At 42.5% G+C, this 20,259-nt stretch overlaps 1 protein-coding gene across 2 annotated transcripts in view; it reads left to right on the forward strand.

Moving 5' to 3' along the window:
• Positions 1 to 13,565, forward strand: part of trit1 (tRNA isopentenyltransferase 1) — a 34,951-nt gene extending 21,386 nt beyond the window's left edge. For both annotated transcript variants that reach the window (XM_038724717.1, XM_038724716.1), the window contains exons 7-11: positions 1,022 to 1,134; positions 1,282 to 1,359; positions 10,487 to 10,596; positions 11,978 to 12,095; positions 12,597 to 13,565. In XM_038724717.1, coding sequence (XP_038580645.1) covers positions 1,022 to 1,134; positions 1,282 to 1,359; positions 10,487 to 10,596; positions 11,978 to 12,095; positions 12,597 to 12,826 — 649 coding nt within the window. In that variant the 3' untranslated portion in view covers positions 12,827 to 13,565. The remainder of the gene's footprint in view (positions 1 to 1,021; positions 1,135 to 1,281; positions 1,360 to 10,486; positions 10,597 to 11,977; positions 12,096 to 12,596) is intronic.
• Positions 13,566 to 20,259: the final 6,694 nt, after the last annotated feature.

Here is a 20,259-nt window from a genome sequence, read left to right on the forward strand (position 1 = left end):
GTCAACATTAAGACATTCCCTGTCTTTTATCATCGACAACTTTCTATCCGTGTTTCTTTTTTTAACCAGTATTTTGTTGGGCAGTGCAAGATGAAGCTTGTTTTTTCCTCATGATCTGATATTCAAGCCTGGCAGTTGGCAGCATGAAGTTAATGGCTGAGAGAGATGAGAAATTCTTCAAACCAACTTTACACTCATCTGGGCCTCCTCTTATTATAAACACAACCAATCATGTGTGGTAACCTGATGAAATTCTGACTATTATTTCCTGCTCTTAAACCCTCCAGATACATTTGTAAAATAATAAACAGATACAGATGGTAGCTTTGCATCACATCCCTAATATTTATTTGTACACGTTCCGTTCCACATAAACTGTAACTGTTAATGTTGTATTCCACTAAATAGGTGCAGAATTGATTTTTCATCCGTCAAGTCAACTATTACGATCGAAAAAAACATTTTCTTCTAGAGGTGTTAAAAAAAAAAAAAAAAAAAAAAGGCCACCACAGCTGACCTCTACGATTTTTGCAATCACTCTCCAAACTCAGCAAAGGTTCAGACCATTCCTCGTAAACCCGCATACCAATTGTGGAGCTATTACTAAAATCAGAAGAGGCACAGCTTGGGCAAGAACAGGCAGCAACGCTCAAATTGGGGTGATATAGTCTGACATTGATGGAAATGTTCTGTCTCTGGTGTCTGGCGAGGTAACCAGTGGGCTTCCGCCCCAACCTGATGTCACTCCGGTCAGGCAACTGAGTCCCGGCACCCGTGGGTCCCTCTGCCTGTGCCATTCAGTTTTTTTTAATGTCATTCTGTCACTTTGTCCCCTGAAGGGCCTCACATCTGCTCAGACTTCCCTCCCTTTTTTCAGTGAGGGAAGGAGAGATAGAGGATGGGGAGAAGGTGAAATGAGTCACCACCGCTTGTCTAGAAATGTCAAGTTGGAGATGTAAACTTTTTTTTTACTGATGGATAATATTTCATTTCCCCTCCTCTCTTCTCCTCTCCTTTCCAGTCAGGACTATCAACATGGGATTTTCCAGTCGATCGGTTTTAAGGAGTTCCATGACTACCTGACTGCCCCTGAAAGCAGCACCCAGCAGGAGAAAGACACACTACGAGACAAAGGTCAGAGAAATACATGATCAAAGTCACAGATGGATTTAGATCCACCAGTTGGTGGGCTGGTTGACTGATCAACCAGAAGAACCTATTTTAGAGAGTTCTCTCCCGTCTCCCCTTCATCTGTAACCGCCTCGTTTTAACTCTGTCTAGGCATAGAAGCTTTGAAGATTGCTACGAGGCGTTACGCCCGCAAACAGAATAAGTGGGTCCGTAACCGCTTCCTTAAACGTGAGTACTCCTTCACCCACCTCATGTAGTATGTGTGTTGTGTGTGATCGTTTGTCCTCCACAGTCCAGTTCCCTTAGCAATCAGCACAAGATGAGATTCAGGCACTCCATTATACACACAATAAGCCTGTCAGATGCCGTATTGTATTCCAGGGTACGGGGTGTGGGTGTGTGTGTGTGTGTGCGCGCGCATGTGTCAAAACAGTCATTCTGTGATTTTGTTTTTGTTTTTTTTTGAGGGTGGGGGGGTTTGCGAACAAATAAGAACATCATCACAGTTTTCTTAAAAAGTTTAGTTTTAGTTACTCATCATCCAGATTTTACCATTTTTCACTGAAAATCTTTTCCAAGGAGTCATTTTATCCAAAACATTTACTGCCTCTTCATATTTCATATCAGTAAAGGAACATTTTTGGAAGTATGCTTTTTTGTTCTGTTGTGAAGATTGATCTCACTCTTGTGATTGTATGCCAAATATGAAGCTACAGCCAAGAGACAGCTTAACTCAGCATAAAGACTGGAACCAGGGAAACAGCCAGTCTGGCTCTGTCAAAAGGTAACAAAATGTGCCTACTAGCGCCTCTAAATATCATTAATTAACGTGTTATATCTCATTAGTTCAGTCTATTTGAAAACTGAAGTGTAATAATGACAACTTGTCGTCGTTGTCATTTACAGAGGGTTATGGGCCCACAGAGCCAACCTAATTGTTTCCCTTGCTTGCAGTCTGTAAGCTCAGCTGAGACAACGCTCTCCTGTCTGTAGCTTTATACTTAGCATGCCAGAGTGGTGTCGCCCTTCCAATCTAACTTTTGTCAAGAAAGCGAATAAGAACTGTTCCTTTAATAGTTTAGTTTTTGCAATAAGATCTTCCACACTCACAATGACACATTGGTCTGAAAACTTGTCCATGTTTCCTTAAGAGCATTTGATGGCACTTTATATTTAAATTTTGGAAAATCACCAGTTAGTTTATTCCCTGGAACAAAATTGGGTTTGATTTTATGCAGTGTGGTTGAGCTACTGTGACGTTACAGAGGGGATAATGTTTCAAGGTCCATCCCCAAAATACGCCTGCAGCTAAGACCCTTGTTGCAACAGATGCATGCAAGTGAACTAGTGGCTGGTTCTGACGCTGCAGAATGGATAGATGTAACCGCCGCAGCCAAAATCAACAAGTGTTTGGCAGGTGGTGATTTCCCACCCCAGTCGCAACCCCTGAAAGTCTGATGTGTTTTAAAGTGTATGTAAAGGCTGAGTGTGTTTCTCTGTCCCAAACGGAAACCTGGCCTCTGTGTCCCACCAGCAGTATGCCCTGCAGTAACCCAGCCTCCTAATCTTGTTAGGCCCAAGTGGCTTAGGCCACGCCAGGCCCTAAACCTCAATACCCCTCTTTCTGACTGCCTGCCTACCCGCTGCACACACCATATGGTCTTCCATGTGTTTGTGTATATCTGTGTTCCTCTGCTTTTACATATGCAGTAATCTGAAGATGTCTGTGCTTTTGCACACAGAACAGTTTGCAGGTCCTTGTTCTGCAACATCAGGCCTGACAGGTGGCAGCAGACAAGATCACCTCTCTTAAAAGTCTAAAACTCTGTCCCATGAAGTCTCCCAGGAAGTACTTAATTGCAAAGCATGGTTACAACTGTTGGTTATGAAGTGGTATGCGCTGAAAATCACCGTTCATTTTATAAGGTAAGCCACTAGGAATGTGTGCTTGCACAGATTTGCCCACACAGTGTCTTGCTGAATGACACCACATTGGGTTGCAGCAAAAGTTGAATCAGGTTCAGATGATTTGCTGGACGACCCTGCGTTTTTCTGCTGGAGTTGTTTGGGAACTGCAAAACTCTAGCAAGAACGTCTGACTGAATGTAAACTTTATCCCCCTAGAAACCCATGTAGGTACTGCAGTGAACTACATAGCGGGGACTACAACTTTTTAGGATGATTTCTGTTAAATTTGAGTTTTTGAGGCTGAGCTCCTTTGTGCCAGTGGACATTATTCTTGCTGGCGTCCGTGTTCACCCTCTACGTCTGAGGGAGCGGTTAAGTGTTAAATTGGATTGTTATAACCGAAGGTTTTACTCTTTAACCCCGCTCTTCCCCAATCCCCACCTTTCTGCCGCTGTCATCTCTGTTCACCTCGCTCCCTTTCTGTGACTGTTGACCTCTTTTCTGTTTCGTCTGAGTCCCACACGCCCGTGCACAGATGCCGGCAGGTCTCAGCTGAGCAGGCTAATCTCTTGAAGCATTACAGAGCTGCCGGGAATCTGCCCCGACCACACAGACTTGGGCAGCAGGGTCACCAGGGGGCTACACGCACCAACCCAGGCACGCAGAGACCAGTGGGTCAAAGGGAAAGGCGAATTGGAAATGAGCGCCTCAGTCAGGGAAACACAATTAAGTAGGCTAGAGAAGCTCTAAAATGACCTGAATGTGGATCATACATGTAAATATACAAGAATATGCAGAATCACATGCCTCAAAGGCACAAGTTTAACTCGATTTTACACCAGTTTTTAGCAGCAACTGTCTGTGAGGAAGCAGGTGGGCGTTCTGTGTCTTAAATACGTCTCAGCAGGATACGTGGTTCTTGATGGACTCGACTTTGGTTGCTGTGGGGATTTAAACACCAGGTCAGCCTGCTAAGATTAAATGAAGCGCAATTTGTCTTTCCTTTAAGCGCCTCTGTATGTGGGCGTGCGCGGTGTATACGCACATGGGTATACGCACATGGGTATACGATGTGTGTGTGATAGGAGAATGTTTAATTAGTAGATTTAATTACCCATAAAGAAAATTGTAATTTGAGGTTGTATTAATTTTAGTAAGTGCCACATTTGATGCGGAGGGTGCTGGTGGCCTCAGAGTTGTTGGTTTTTATTTAATTCCCTAAAGACATGCACATATGCACTCCACCTGTAACCAAACCATACGCAGGTGTAGTTTGACTGAGGCCCTATGAGTGTTAAGTAACGGGGCTGTAGGTATCTTTTAGTCCCACGAGAGAGTCAGTGAGTGAGTGAAGAATGGATGGAGGGAGACGGAGAGAGACAGGAATGACACATGGGTAGCTGGGTGGATGGAGAGTGTCGGTAATCTGATCCAGCTGGGGCAACAGGTGCAGGGTGAGTTTACACGCTTGTCTTCTAGCAAGTGTGAAGCTTTCATTTACGCGCACACACAAATGCAACAGCCGCCCCCTGTGGAGTCAATCCAGGGTTGTTTTTACCACAAAGACCTCTGTGTCACCTCCACTAGGTGGAGAGAGACGACGATGACACAGAGGGTTAAAAGGAGACACAGTAGTAGATACGTTTCTATCCATGCAATATATGGAGATAGAAACATTGAGAAGAAAGGCGTCTGCTCCATGGGAAAGTACGTAAATAAAGAATGAAAATAGCAGGGGTGTCGTAGGGGCACGCAACCGCAACGTCCTTGGTTCAAGTTCGGAGGGGGGCCCTCGTTGCATGTCACCCCCCCTCTCTATCACCATAGCAACTCATAAAACCACCACAGGGAACATGTGAATCAGAAGAGACAGTCATTCATTAAAAAGCACAGCTGCCATCTTAGGTTGGAAGCAGCAATAAAATGCCATGATGTGTCAGAATTACAGTTTTTTCATTAATTATTCAATCTTGTTACATTCTCTTGAATATATTCACACAAAGGTAGTTGGAAACAAACACGAATCACATTTCAAATTTTCTAATATTGTCAGACTTTTGCTTAAAACTTAAAACAACATTTTAATAAAAACTTATCTGCTTTTTTGGGCTGGGGGCAGCAGAGAGAACCTGTGAACATAATATTGACATATGATGATCTTTTAAACTAATATGGGCTCCAGCACTTACGGAGAACATTAGCATTCATTTAGTTCATGTCTACCTGATGAATACAGGTCCAATAATCTTCATAGCTCTGTTTTTTCTACCAACTCCTGAGGGAAATATCTGTCTCTTTAGCTGCTGGTGCTAACTTTGTCTATCTGCATTTGGTGCTGGGTATGTAGCATATCCACTTTTAAAAGCAGCTGCCTGCTGTGTGAAAATGACTCTGAGAGCGGTGCGAACCACAACAGCAAAGTCCAAGCTGTTAAACCAAAACAATGAGCTGAAGACGCTTAATCAGCTCTGTAGAGCTGAATAGAACTGCAGAGTTGGATGATCATTGTCTTCATCACTACAAGTGAATTTCTCACATCCAAGCAGTCATATGATCAATTGTTAATATAGAAATATTGATTATAGCAGCTTTAATAGATCAGCAGAAGAAATTCCATAACGGAGGGGGGAGTGAAAGCTCAGATTATAGATAGGGGTATTGGATTCCTTCGGTCATAGCCAACCAGCAGCCAGATAAAAAGAAAGATCAATTTGGCCAAATCTACAGAAATACCCTTAAATCATCCAGAAATGTCAAACATGAACAACAGAAGGAGGTAAGGGAGACAAAAAGTGGAAGAGGAACTATAGCAAAGAGGAAGGAGGCTGTTGAGTGAATGGAGGCAGCTGTCGTGTTCCAGTGTGGATGACAGCCAAAGAAGCACAGCTGGGCCGGGGGACGCTGCACTGAGACTGGTGGTCTAGTTTTTATAGCAAAGCACACACAGGCACACATCCTCACTCGGCAAACACAGGGATAATGCAGCAAATGACTCCTGGCCCGTTTGTTGGGCTACTGTTTCAACACACACACTCGACACTGGCAAGCAGCTGCCCGGCAACAGGAGATGCTCTTTCTTGTTGGCAGGGCTCCACGTGTGTGTTTGATAAGCAACTTGTGGTGTGTGTGTGTGTGTGTTTTGGCCACCGTGCTCTTTGTTCCCTTCAGCATTTCTTATCAACTCCCATTCACTAAAGAGTGGATTAGCCGAGTTAAATTTCACCAGATCCCAAACAAGAATCCATCCATCCAGCATCTGGTAGTCCACCATACACACTATCTGTCTTTTATTTACCACCACTCCACTCTGCCCAGTGGGAGGTTGGTGGATGCAAAAGGATGGTGTTGAGAGAGATAAAAGGAAGGAAGGAGATAGCAGCAACAGGAGGGCGGCTAGCGAGGTGAAGTATTTATTAGAGCACCTAAGGGAGAGAGAGCTCCAACTCTGCATCTGGTATAGGTATGCCAGGTGACGCTTGCCACCACCACCTGCTTGCTTTTGTGCCACAAACACAAAAGACTTCCCCTCTGACGCACATAAACACACTCACTGTATCCACGCCAGTGAAACCAGAGGCTTTGATTAACAGTCACTGCTATTTTTAAAAACAAACACTAACGAACTGACCTACAGTCTGACTGTGTAAACACACATGCACAGTGTGTGTTATTTGAAACAGAGAAAACGCATACTTGAGTCAAATGATGCAGGTGCAGGAGTGCTTGGGCATTGCCACTAAAGATCGTTTTTTTTGTGTTCATGTTTTTATTAGGTAAAAATCTGTCCTCGACAGGAGATGAATGAAATACAGCACGTTTGGCTGATGATAAATTAAAGCAACAATATGCAAAATTACACCAGAAGAAGTTAAAATGTGGCTGGTGCCAAGAACAGGGTCAAAATTCAAGTTTATAACTCTCAGGCGGAGCTGTGTGAAGACTCATTGTTCCCACTCACACTCACTCCTTGCTCTGACGGAGTCAATATAGTTTGTTGTAAAGATGGCCAGTTATACAGTTACCACTCTGTTTTTCTCTAATAATGGAGTCCCAGACAGTTCCCAGTAGAGTTAGTAACTCCAGTCTACAGGGTGCCTGCTGCCCTCAACTCCACAGTTGAGTCTGTGTGAGGAAAGGATTAAGCCATAATTGAGTTGTACCTGAGAGGTTAATGGGATTCATTTACATGGGTGTATGTGCTTAACACATTGCTATTAAATGGAAAAATACACGTGACCAGATCCAGCTTTGTGTCCTTTTTTATTTTTAGGCTCTGTGGATGAATATGGTGGTCTGTCAGTGGGTCGGTTCTTCGTGGCATACTTTCAACAAGGTGTTTGAAACATTCCTCAGAGACTTTAATGTTAGGTTTTAATGTTACTGTATCCCCTTTTGTTTGACACTTGGTTATTTATATTTGCTTTTATGCAACTCATATTGGATATAATTGTACTAACTTTGGCTGTCATAGCTTTCATGCTTTTCTGCCACATAACAAGGTTTGGAAGAATATTTTAACATTTTTGCTTTAATTCTTCGTGGCATACTTTCAACAAGGTGATGGAAATATTCCTTAGAGACTTTGGTCCATATTGACATGATAGCATCACACAGTTGCTGCAGATTTGTCGGCTGCACATCCATGATGCGAATCTCCCGTTCCACCACATCCCAAAGGTGCTCTGTTGGAAAGAGATCTGGTGACTGTGGAGGCCACTGGAGTACAGTGAACTCAATGGTATGTTCATGAAACCAGTTTGAGATGATTTGAGCTTTGTGACATGGTACATCATCCTGCTGGAAGTAGCCATCAGAAGATGTGTGCACTGTGGTCATAAAGGGATGGACATGGTCAGCAACAATGCTCAGGAAGGCTGTCACGTTTAAATGATGCTCAATTGGTACTAAGGGACCCAAAGTGTACCAAGAAAATATCCCCCACACCATTACACCACCAGCCTGAACCATTGATACTAGCAAGGATGGATCCATGCTTTCTTGTTGTTAATGTCAAATTCTGACCCTACCATCTGAATGTCGCAGCTGAAATCGAGACTCATCAGACCAGGCAACGTTTTTCCAATCTTCTATTGTCCAGTTTTGGTGAGCCTGTGCAAATTGTAGCCTCAGTTTCCAGTTCTTATCTGACAGGAGGGGCACCCAGTGTGGTCTTCAGCTGCTGTAGCCCATCTGCTTCAAGGTTCAATGTGTTGTGCATTCAGAGATGGTATTCTGCATACCTTGGTTGTAACGAGTGGTTATTTCCGTTACTGTTGCCTTTTTAAACCTTATTTTGGAGCAAAGTTATCAAACTTTTTCTACGATTTTGATCTGATTTTACTGCTGATTCCTTACATTTATGTCCTGGTGAACAGTGAAAGTGCTGTTATGGCTCTCTCCCCATTCCTTTAGATAGGAGCCTGGTCTTATTAGTCCAAAATAACTGTCCAGAGGCGTTGCCAAGATGGCTGCCAAGTTGCTGGACTTGCCTATAAGTACTTTAGATTGGCTGATTAGCTATTTGTGTTAACAAGCAATAAAGTGGCCTGTGAGTGTATATTCAGATAGTTTGTACAGACAGGATGAATCCCACTGACTTTGGTGATCCCTTGACCTTTCCTCTAGCACCACCATCAGGTCAGAGTTTTTATGTTAGCATGCTAACGCAGTAAACTAAGATGGTGGACGATGCAAACATAGTGATACGTAGTGATACGTGATACATACCTGTTGAGTTTTGATTATATTTCCAACCATAACTGTGTTTACATTCTTTCATTCACTTTGTGATACCAACCATGGCAGGAAGGGCCTTTTTTTTGTTACTGAACATAAAACTATTCCGTGTGGTTGCCTCGTTTATGTTGTTTTATTCACTGTGATAGAAATTGGATGTTGCTATCAGCAGAAACTGATTTGTTACTTAAATGTAGAAGATAACCGTTTACAACTTTATGCTGTGTTCACTTTGAACAATCTGCACCTGCGTCATAAACATGTAGGAGTAAACACAAACGGTGAAAGCTGATCAATCACAGTTCTTGCTGCCCCCATGTAGTATTTCCATCATTGCTTTGGCCTTAATATGTAGTTATATTTTTGAGGAGGCACACGTCAAGTACTTCGTAGCTTTAGAGTAGGGCTGGACAATAAAACAAAAATGAATTCGCAATATAATTTTCCTCTAACAGTATAAAATATTTGGTTGAATTCATTTGAATCACGGACAAATTAGCACTTTTAAAATATTTTCATTAAAATATTTACTTTTTTAAGGAAAAGGGACTGAAAACAATTACTAATCATATTTGTTGAAAAAGATCTTATATAACAGTTTTGAATGTTCTACCTCAGATTTGTTAAGTGATCCACTGTTTGGCATCAAATGTTCTGACCATAAAGGAAAGTTTAACTACATAATTAACCAACATCTGGTTTCTTCAATTTTCAGTCAGGAGTAAAAATCAGCCTTTAAACATGAAAGAAATAATGATTTGACATATATTGTGATAATTATTGATATCGAATGAAATTAAATGCTTTTATCATGATAAAATTTTTGGCCATATCGCCCAGCCCTACTTCAGAGCCTACACGTTAGCTATGAGCATAAATTACGAGAGCATAAATTATGCTAATTCACAGCTTGCTTGTTTTCTTATATTATTGTTTTATTTTATTGAAAAGTTCCTGTATTTTCTGTTCACATATTTTATATATGTTCTTGATTTATAGCTCTAGTAGGTAAAAATGTATTATGTATGCATACACTTTGACTGTTTAGATTCAGTTGCAGTTGTTTGAAGTCAGTCTCTCTGCAAGTTACAGTTTCCTGTGCATCTGCATGTCTTCAATCAGTGCAGGGCAGTTGCTCTCGATGCAGGCAGATAGACAGACAGATACACATACACACCCACATACACACAGAGACACGCAGGGCAGGGACTGGTGCTGCTGTTTAGTGCTGAGGCCTGGCCCGGAGACTGCTGACTGATGCAAAATAGAAACACGGGGGTGGAACAGTTAGAGGGAGGGAGGGGGAGAACGGGAGAGTGAGTGAAAGCCGGAGCGAGACTGATGGCGAGAGAGAAAGAGAGAGATGGTGCACAAGAGAGAAGGGTGGGAGGAAGGAAGGAGAGACATTATCGAGCCAGTGTGAGTCAGCAGGTTGACAGAGCTTCAGGGTGCGGCTCCAGAATCATCACTGCTACTGTACATTTCCCAGTTTGTACTGTATTCATCCTGAAGTCTGCCTCATCCTCTCTGATATAATGCCGCTCATTTTGGAGCCTTTTTTCTAAGTCCCATAAAAATAAATGTGGAAACACTGAATCAATGTATTAGCCATTAAGAGCCTTCATTACATTTATTGGCAGCCCTGTGTTGGCCTTGTAAAACACATAATGTTTGCTAACTGTGTGTGTTTGACCTGTGTGTGTGCGTGTAGGACCGGGAGACAACGTGCCAGTGGTGTATGGCCTGGATGTGACTGATGTGTCGAGGTGGGAGGAGAACGTGCTGAACCCTGCACTTCAGATACTGGACAGTCTCAGCAAGGTGGGGCCTCAGTAATCTAAACTTGCCTGCTGTCAGCAGCTTTCATCTGCTGTTGGGATAAAAACGATCTACATCCCTCTTTGCTCCCTTTTGTTCCTGTATTCTTTATCATTCTGCCTCTTTCCATTGTTTAGTTGGTTGTTTTCTCCATTGCTCATGTTCTCCTTTTTCCTTCACTTTACTTCCCTCTTTTACCTGCCTTTGTTCCCGCCTCCCTACGTCCTAATTTCTTCCATTTCCATCTCAGCCCCATACTATTGTACCTTATCCAATTCTTTCAACTTTTCCTTCCTGTTTTTATTTATTTATTTATTTATTTTTTTCTTCAAGGTTCACTAGGTAACTTTTATAATAAAAAAAATAAAAAAAACTTTTTGTCTTATTTGCTGAAACTTTCACTATATCATTGACAGTAGTACATGATATAGTGACACATAATCTGTGGGAAGAAATCAGTTGGTTCCTCTTAGTGCCCCTGATGCCATTTGCAAAAATTCTACCGCGCCTGAGTTTAAACAACCAATAAGAGCCAGGAGGAGTCTCTAATGCAGTGTCAATCACTGCTCGTGCACACGCTGCACAGCCCCCTTCACCGTGCATGAAGCCATTACTCAGTTAAGCTCAATATCTTCAGTGCGGCTTCAGAAGTTTTGCAAGAACAATGTCTGAGAAACAACTTCTTGTTTGGTGGGAGGGGCTTAGCGGAGTGATATGAGCCGCAGAGAGAGACGCGGATTGTTGTAGTGTTCAATTATTATTGACTGCCACTTTAATTTGATTATTTTTTTCTTTTTAGTCTCTTATGTCTTTTCCTCTCATCTTTTTCATCTCATTCTGTTATTCTCACAGCTTCTTTTTATCTTCAGTTGCTTCATTTCCTCCCTCCCTCCCTTTCTCACCAGACTCTGGCTTTGCTTAATTTTGCTTTTATATCCTGCTCCATAGGTATTACTTAATAAGTAAACCCATTATTTCATAAACACTCTATTATTGTAGGAGCAAGGTTTTTACAATGGGTTTCTGTTTTGTTTGTATCTTACACAAAGGTGCATTATTCACATCCTGCCGCCGGCTTTCTGCTATTGTGCTGATTGACAGTGGCAGTAACATGCCAACAAACAAAGCAGTGCATCAACAAAGACTGCTAACTATGCTGCTAACTAGCGAACATGGATGTAAACAATGCAAAAATTTTAAATATGTTTTTTTAAAAACAAGCTTTGCAGTTGTTTTATTAGAAAGGAAATGCATTCAACACATTTGTCAGACCTCAAAGATACACACAATATCTTTTGGTGAGCAACACTGAATGCAAGAAAAAAGTGAATAATAGCAATAATAAACCCTAACAAAACACTCTTTTGCTCAATCAATCAATCAGGGTGAGGAGCCAGCTATTGCACCAATCAGAGTACAGGGGTCGGAGCAGAGAAACAAACGGAGCCACCATTCATGTGATCTGTGTGACAAAGTGATCATAGGTGACCTGGAGTGGACAGGTGAGGCTGTAGACCCACGTCGCACAATATGACATTTTTATCAAGTGCCGTTCGTTTTTATGTTTACGTTTGTATTCAGCCACCAATGTGTATACACTGTAAAAGCGGTTTCTGGTATATGCTGAAATCGCCTTCAGGTTTCTGTCAATACTTTTACACAGTGACAGTACACACTTTGAATGACTTGTTCCTCAAGTATTAATGTCATGACAAACCATTTCTACTTGTACTGTAAATATCACACCATACAAACCACTTCAGTATTTTAGGTTCAGGGTCAGGGACAAGAGCCAGATGTTATGAGATTCCAAGGGCTATAAAATGCCATAAAGAGTGATGACAAACATGCTCGCCTGTAGAACTACCTTTTGACACAGAGTTTCTACTTATTTTTCTTGTGAATGACTCATTTTGGATCACGATCCACAAGTGTCACTGAGTTGAAACGGTGTGGTCTTGTGCCAAATGTATCCAACAGTGTTTTATTGTCTTTCCCCACAGCTCACCTGAAGTCCAAAAAGCATCACTATCATGTGAGGAAGAAGAGGAAGTCTGAACCAGTCTGTGACCAGTCCCAGGTCACCACTGCACCTCCTCCCTCTGCTGCAGAGATCGCGGAGAGCCTTTCAAAGGACTCTGGTGCTACTGTTGCCTCAGGCTGCAGTGAAACCTCTCAGGAGTCTTCTCAAGACACCAGGAGGACACATGAGGAAGTACCTGTGGCTTTTTAGGAGTTGTGCAGACTCTGGACTAAATACTGTACATCTCTACCTACCACTGCTCTGCACTAACAGCTGGATTTTTCCTTATGGTGCTTATAGTGCTACTTTCATGCTTCCCATAGATTCAAAATGTCTCTTTGACAAATCAGAAAATTGAGCAGCAGCAAAGTATTTCAGCAAAGTATTTCTTTTTGAATGGGATGAGGGACCTGTCAAAGACAAAGAAGATAGGTATTTTTGTAGTTGAGATGATGGTCAACATTGTGGACTCAAAAAGATCAATTGTGTGTGATCAATGTTTTATGGCGCGTGCAGCCAAAGAACTATAATTTTTAAGGAATCGTTTTTTGGGCCAGTGCCTGAAAATCTATTTTAAGCTGAAAGAGTTTTTTTTTCTGTTTTTGCAGAACGTGCCTTAAACGATTTGGCGATCTTTCATACTGCTGCAGGACTTCAGGATCAAAGTTTCTTTGCCCTGTCTTTGTCTTAGCCACCATGCACTTTTAACTTCATCCATTTTGTTTGAGATATGTTCAATAAACCAAAGGCTTGTGTCTCAGCCAGTTTAGGGTGATGTGCTTTGAATCACTTAAGTTAAAAAGGAAAATTGGACTTGGAGTTTTCACACGACATCAGCGGCAGATTATCCTAGTGAGACCTCATTGGCATGCTTACATAGCACAAAGTTTGGTGCGCTGGTTGCCTGCTGCCACCTTGTTTTACTGTCATTAAATATGTTTTTCTAGATCTTTTGTGTGATAATGACTGGTCATTTGTGCTGTTGTCTTTCCCTGTTAGCCCAATTTCATTTTTTTGTGTTTTCACAACAGTGATTACAGGTCCTTGTTTATCCAGCAACGTGTCGTACCCCTTTCAAAGCAAGGTGTGCCTGCGTGCTAGAAAACCACACAATACCGGGCATCGCTCCAAAGGCCTCTTTTGGCGCTCCGTTTCCCTCTCCTCACCTGCCACTTTTTCTTCACACCATGACAACCCCAACCCCCCCCCCCCCCACACACACACACACACACCTCCTTTCCTAGGAAAATCAAAAAATTGTTCCTCATTCCCAGCTAACACTCCATGTCTTTCTTTATGCGTTCAGTCCTAGTCTTAAGATGTATTCTTTCAGTACAGCGTTAGTTCACAGGCTCCCAGTGTTTGACCTCGTCCACATGACTAAAAATATTTCCAGCCATATAATAGCTGGAAGTGTGTGTGTGTGTGTGTGTGTGTGTGTGTGTGTGTGTGTGTGTGTGTGTGTGTGTGTGTGTGTGTGTGTGTGTGTGTGTGTGTGTGTGTGTGTGTGTGTGTGTGTGTGTGTCCCACATTCTCTCTTTCCAAACTGGGTCAGGCATCAAGCTTACTGGGGGCTTACCATACAGTATGAGAGTCACACTGATGGCAAAGGTCACTGTGCAACTGGCATCTGGTTTTTATAACCCTTTCTGTGTTTGGATGGTTAGTTTTTCTCTCCTTCTGTTGCACTTTTTTAAAATCAGACATACAACTGCTTTGTTGTCTTTCCCCTCCAGTGATTCCCCCCACCCATCTCTTTCTGTGAATATAAAAACAATGCGAAGAATCTTTGAATAAGAATACATGTTATCATCAGTCATATAATTCACTTTTATATTGGGCAACTTTTACATGTGGAATGTTCTTATCGGGAGCGCCTCAGTGAGTCTGGCCTGGCACCTCCAGACACTGCTGACTCACTCCTCATTTAAAGGAGAAAGCTTGCGCAATTGAGTGACATAAGGCTTCAGCCCCTTGACCCATGCATACACACACACACACACACACACACACACACACACACACACACACACACACACACACTCTTAGAAGTGGAGAACTAGGGCAGCATCCACGGTCACAAGGCTAATTAGTGATTTACAGTGGATCATCTATGGACACACACACACACACACACGCATGCGCTTACATGCACTGAGGAAACTCATTAGCTGCAGACAGTGAGCACAAAGAATCAAGACACCAAACCAGTTTAAAATGCAGCTATGGCCTCCCACACACAAATAAATGCTCTAAAAGTGTTTCTCTGCTTTCTTAAGTGTTTGATTTGATGAGTGCTTCTACTCGAGCAAGCTTAGTGTTCTTGTGTATGCGTGTGTGGGTGTGTGTGTTTATATGTATAGCTGCATCAGTAAGCACAATATTTCACCCAGTTTTAGCACTTTATTTCCGTTTCCTTCTCTCAGCCCAGTCCTGCCCTATGTTCACAGAGCACACACTGTCCTATACATGAGGCCCTATGTGGGGGAACTGCAGGCTGACTTATGTAACATACGCTGCATCCTATAGTTGCTTGTTGTCTGCATCTGTGCCTGTGCTATCCTGTTGAGTTTTGGCCTCTGGTACAGACTTTACTGCATGTACAGCAACACCAATGTATGCTGCAAATGAATACTTGTGACTAAATCGACTTGTGAGATATCGCCTAGTCTGTATCGTGATAGATAAAAGATAATGATGATTTTATCATCGGTAAATAGTTTTCCTTCTTCCCACTGTACGGAAATGAAGCCAAAATATCCCGGATACGGGCACTGCCATCTTGCACTGGTGGTCCCATTTGGAGCCAGAGTCTGCGCAGTAGTGATCGGGGTTGCAGCTGCGGTATCGAAGTCCCACCCGATTAACGGATTAATCATTAAAAAAAAAAATCTTTAGTGGCCCGAATTTGATAATTTGTTACATCAATGAAAGAAATGGTTTTGACATTGTGGGAAATGCGTTGATTTCCTTTCTTTCCAGGAGTTACATAAGAGGATCAATACCACCCATAGGTGTCAATAAATGTTTAGCTACAGCCAGTAGCAGGTTAGCTTACACATTCAGTTTTTATATGTGCTAAACAAACAATATAGAGTATATTGTGTTAATTGGTGAGCTCAAGTGGTGCTGGACAGAGCTATAAACTTTGTGCTAAGATAATTATCTTCATATTTAACGCAGATATGAGAGTGGTGTCAATGATCCCATCTAACTCTGCCAGAAAGTGAATAATGGTGTAAGTGTTTTCCCATAATGTCAAACTACTTCTTTCAGAAATTCATCAATTCTGCACTGGTAGTTGTGAGTAAAAACGTAGCCTGAATTTACTCTTGAGACAGTCAAGCTACATTTTTAGGGGGTTTCCCCCCTAACTAGTCCCAGTTTGTGTGCTAATGATGTTTAACACCGTCTGTGTTGTTGTACTTGCAGGGCCTCTCCGCCTCAGAGCTCTGCAGTAGTAGTGTGTCATCCAGTGACTGTGCGTCTAGGTAATTTGAAGTCCACTTAATCCTAATCTCTAATCCCATTTGACTAAACATTCTCTACCATCTGGCCCTGGCGAGACAAAACAAAAAAAACAACAACACTTGCACACACCTACACACATGCAGACTGACATGCAAGCAACTTAATCAGCTGTAGTCGAAGACAGTGTTGGCTACCAAGAAAACACTTCTATTTATGAGATGTATCACTTCTGCTACTGTGGACAGTAAACATGTTTGTTTATAGATAATACAGAAGGCCAAATCTTTGGCAGTGGCAGAACACTAGACACGACACATACTTATAATCTCCCAGTAGATGTAGAACGTGAAGGACTTTAAGAATGTGAAACCTTTCTTGTCACCGTAGGCAAGACAGAAGAGTGGTGAAAGTTCAACTATCAGGCAGCCAGCTGTTATGTGCACGACTTTATTTGAGCTATATCCTGAGTACAGAGTATACCAAGTGCTCTTATTTGTGCCCCGTGACATTATTTTGTCATTTATAGTCTTTCAAAGATTGTGTGTGTGTGCGGCTCCCTGCATGCAACTTCCCCTGCTCAGGGTCAGTGTTTTGCTGTCTGTCAGGAAGAGGACAAAGACAATTCAAAACATTGGTGTTGTGTAATGAAGTGAGAAACACATCACTCTCAGGTGTGACTCAATCACATAAGGGAGCATTGTGTTGTTATGTGTGTGTGTGTGTGTGTGTGCGCACACAAGTGTGTCTGCTTTTTGGCATGTTTCATATTAGCAATATAATAAGAAACACACGCCACAACCCCTGCTGTCCCCTCTAGTGCTTGTGTGTGTTTGTTTATATATTCATTATGGAACACACACACACACACACACACACAAGGCCAGAGCTGCACAATGACGGATGAGTGTGTTGCAGCCTAATCCAGCCCAGAGACGATGTTAGGCAGTTTCAATGCAATCTGATGTTTGCATCCAGAGCCAAGTGCAGACCATCATTTATTGATGTGTGTCTATAGGGACGAGTGAGGTTCAGTGAGTTTATGCAGCTCCCTGTCTCTCTTTTTGTTGCGCTGTCTGGCTCCTGTAGTGGCCTCTGTAAAAAATAAATAAATAAATAAATAAAGCGACAGAAGGACGAGGAAAGGAAGAGATGTGATTAGATGTGAAAAGCCTCTGAGGAAAGTGTCGTAGGTGCAGTGTATGCATGGCTACATATAGTCTCTCTCTCTCTCGCTCTCTCTCTCTGCGCGCTGCATGTTTCCTGCCCGGTTATGTAATGCGGGGGCCGCTCGGTACTTTTTCCCCGTCTTCTACCCTCCCCAATCCAGAGCATGACATGCCTTCCTGTTTTTCCAGCAACCCAGTGAACTCTTTTCCCAGGGCAACACTTAGGAGGGCACACAGAGACAGAGCACATACTGCTTTCACGTATTTAACTAATGTGCTAAAGCTGCTTACCCTTGATGTATTGTGTCTGGTGGGCTACATAAATATCATTGTCTCAATCCTCACACACTTTGGCCTTGTATCTCTCTGTGTGTGTGTGTGTGTGTGTGTGTGTGTGTGTGTCTCATCTGCCTTCACATCATCATAACTCCTCTCCTCTGTCCTCCTGTACATTTTTTTTCTCTCATTTATCTGTCTGTCCACTTGTTTTCACCTTTGCTCTCAGCCAGGAAATGGGTGTGCCAGACCATAAAGGACCAACAATGCAGCCGCCTGGGTGTGTGCGTGCGTGTGTGTGTGCGTGCACAGGGAGAAATGTACTCTCTGCAGTGTACTATATGTGAGACAAAGAGGGAGTTTGTGTGAGTGTGTGTGTGTGTGTGTCTCTGGGTTTCTCCATTGTCAGTGGTTTAAGCACTGGAGCCGGCTTTTTCCCGCCAGTGCGGCGTTTTGTGGGAGGGGATTTTGGCTGGGCTCAGCAGCAACAAAGAGCCAGAGCTTCCCGCCCGATATGCAAATAGGCTCAGGGGAGGCGGGGCAGGGAGCCTCCCCTACTGCAGCGCTTAACGCTTTCACAGCCAGGGTGGTGGTTAGCAAAGTGCGGGCAGTCTGTGTCTTTGCCTTCTTGTTCTTCTGTCCTCAAAATGACAGAACAAAGAGGAAAGTCTAAAGGAAGGACAGCAGAAGGCTAAAGCTTGGGTTTAGGGTTGAAGTTAAGATTAAAAATGTATACCCAATCTTATCCATAGCCAGATTAACCTGCCATTCTTCCACTTTCTTTGCAATGTGTCCAGTATTCCTATGCTTGAATTTGAACCGGATTTGCTGTGTGGAAATAAAAACATAAATAAGCATGTAGGAATTTGCACCATGTAAGCACAATATTGAAATAATAAAGGTCTTAAACCAGATCTAATGGTTAGGAAATAACACAGGACCCACCTTTAAAGCTGCTATTTAATCATTTTTTAAATAAATTGATTAAATGACTGTGTGTGCTGTATGCAAAAGTGGTCGCTCCTAGTGGAAAAACACACAGAGAAATTGCCACCCAAAGCTGCAATTCCCCCGCTTTAGCATCTTTCAGCTCATCGTTTTGGTTGCAGCTTTACTGTTTTGCTTCACTCTCAGCGCTCTCATCATCAACACTTTCAGCTGCAGCAGGCAGCTGTTTTCAGTGGGAAAGCGCTACAACCCATTGCGCACAACCTGCTTAGCACCACACAATGGGCAGACGCAGTTAGCACTAGCTGGTGAACGTTGTGGAGCACTTAGCAGCGCAAGAGCCAGATAGTTTCCTCAGACCAAAAAATGGAGCTACTGAAAGCGTAAATGGGCAGCTGTTTGATGACGTGTTCACCATAACTCAGTCAGTAGGGCCTATTGTATTTACAACTTGTTGTGCTGCCACCCAAGGACAAACATGTGACTGCTCACCTGAACTTTAAACCTGAACTTGAAATTTAAACTACTTAAGTTTCTGATACCTCACTAAAAACTCTAAAACCTGCCACAGTTGTTAAAAGGTGGAGCTCTGCTAGCTCTTTACAGGTATTGTGAAACAGATGTGCGTGTGCGTGTGTGTAACAGTTACACAACCCTGTGTAACTTTAGATGTCATGTAGACAATTAGCAGCTGCTCTACACACGTGCACTCGCACACGCCACCTCTTCACCCCATCTCACAACAAAGGGCCCTATTATATGAAGACATTGTGTGCTTCAACTAAGTGGCAGGCAGGATGAGGACTCAACATGGTCTCACACACTTACTTGGCACACTCACAGATATTTCCTCACTGTACTCTCCATTTGTTCATTTCTTTATTGCAAACTACATTATTGTAGTAGGCTATATCTCATATCGACTGTATTATCATGTCATTTTGGCAAGCTGATGCAAATAGTCATGCAGTTGACAGCAGATAGAAAACACATGTGGTATTTAATCCAAGCCACTGAAGTTACTCTGAATGTACTCTATTCTTTAACAAGTATCATTGTGCAAATTGGCTTTTTCCTCCCGCAATCAGTAGTTGAAAGCATGTGACATAAATTCAAAGAGCGTGAGTTTATGAATTGAACACTTTCACCCATGTGCAACACTCACTGCGAAGGAATGTGGGTATATCACACTGACGTTAGTAGAGGTAATAACGGTAAGTAATATTTAATCATTTTCACCAACAAAGGAATAGAACAGTGCTTTATTATTATTTTTTTTTACATTGTATGTGGGTATGCTGCTGAGCTGCATTCATACGTTGTAGGGATTTCTGGCACAACTTCAACTGCAATGGAGAAAGGAAAACAACAACACCAGCAGCATAAAGGACAACTTCAGTGTGGGTCACCCTGATGAAGACCACAAGCCAAAACGTGTTGGTCTCACAATGTTGTTGTTTAAGTTTGTTTAAGTTTTGTAAGTGTTGCTGGCGTTTTGACCTCCTCTGCGTCTTGTATTGTAGATTGAAATGAAATTAATGGAAACTTTGTATAAACTACATTTGTTGTCTTTCTCTAAAACCACCAAATTTCAAAGAAAAAGATTAAATTCTCCCAGAATTCTTCATTTCGAATGATCAGAAACCACATGTCCTCACAGACATAGAGACGTGCAGAAATGTTTCTCAGCACAGTAGCAGAAGTTGGTAACCGGCCCTAACGACTCCCTGGTTGATTTACATTGCGGCTGGGGAGGACAATGATTGCTGATATGAAGTATGT

The sequence above is a fragment of the Micropterus salmoides genome, unplaced genomic scaffold, assembly GCF_014851395.1.
Source record: "Micropterus salmoides isolate LMB-PRFRI ecotype aquatic unplaced genomic scaffold, ASM1485139v1 Ms_hic_scaffold_17, whole genome shotgun sequence".
Taxonomy (NCBI): Eukaryota; Metazoa; Chordata; class Actinopteri; order Centrarchiformes; family Centrarchidae; genus Micropterus; species Micropterus salmoides.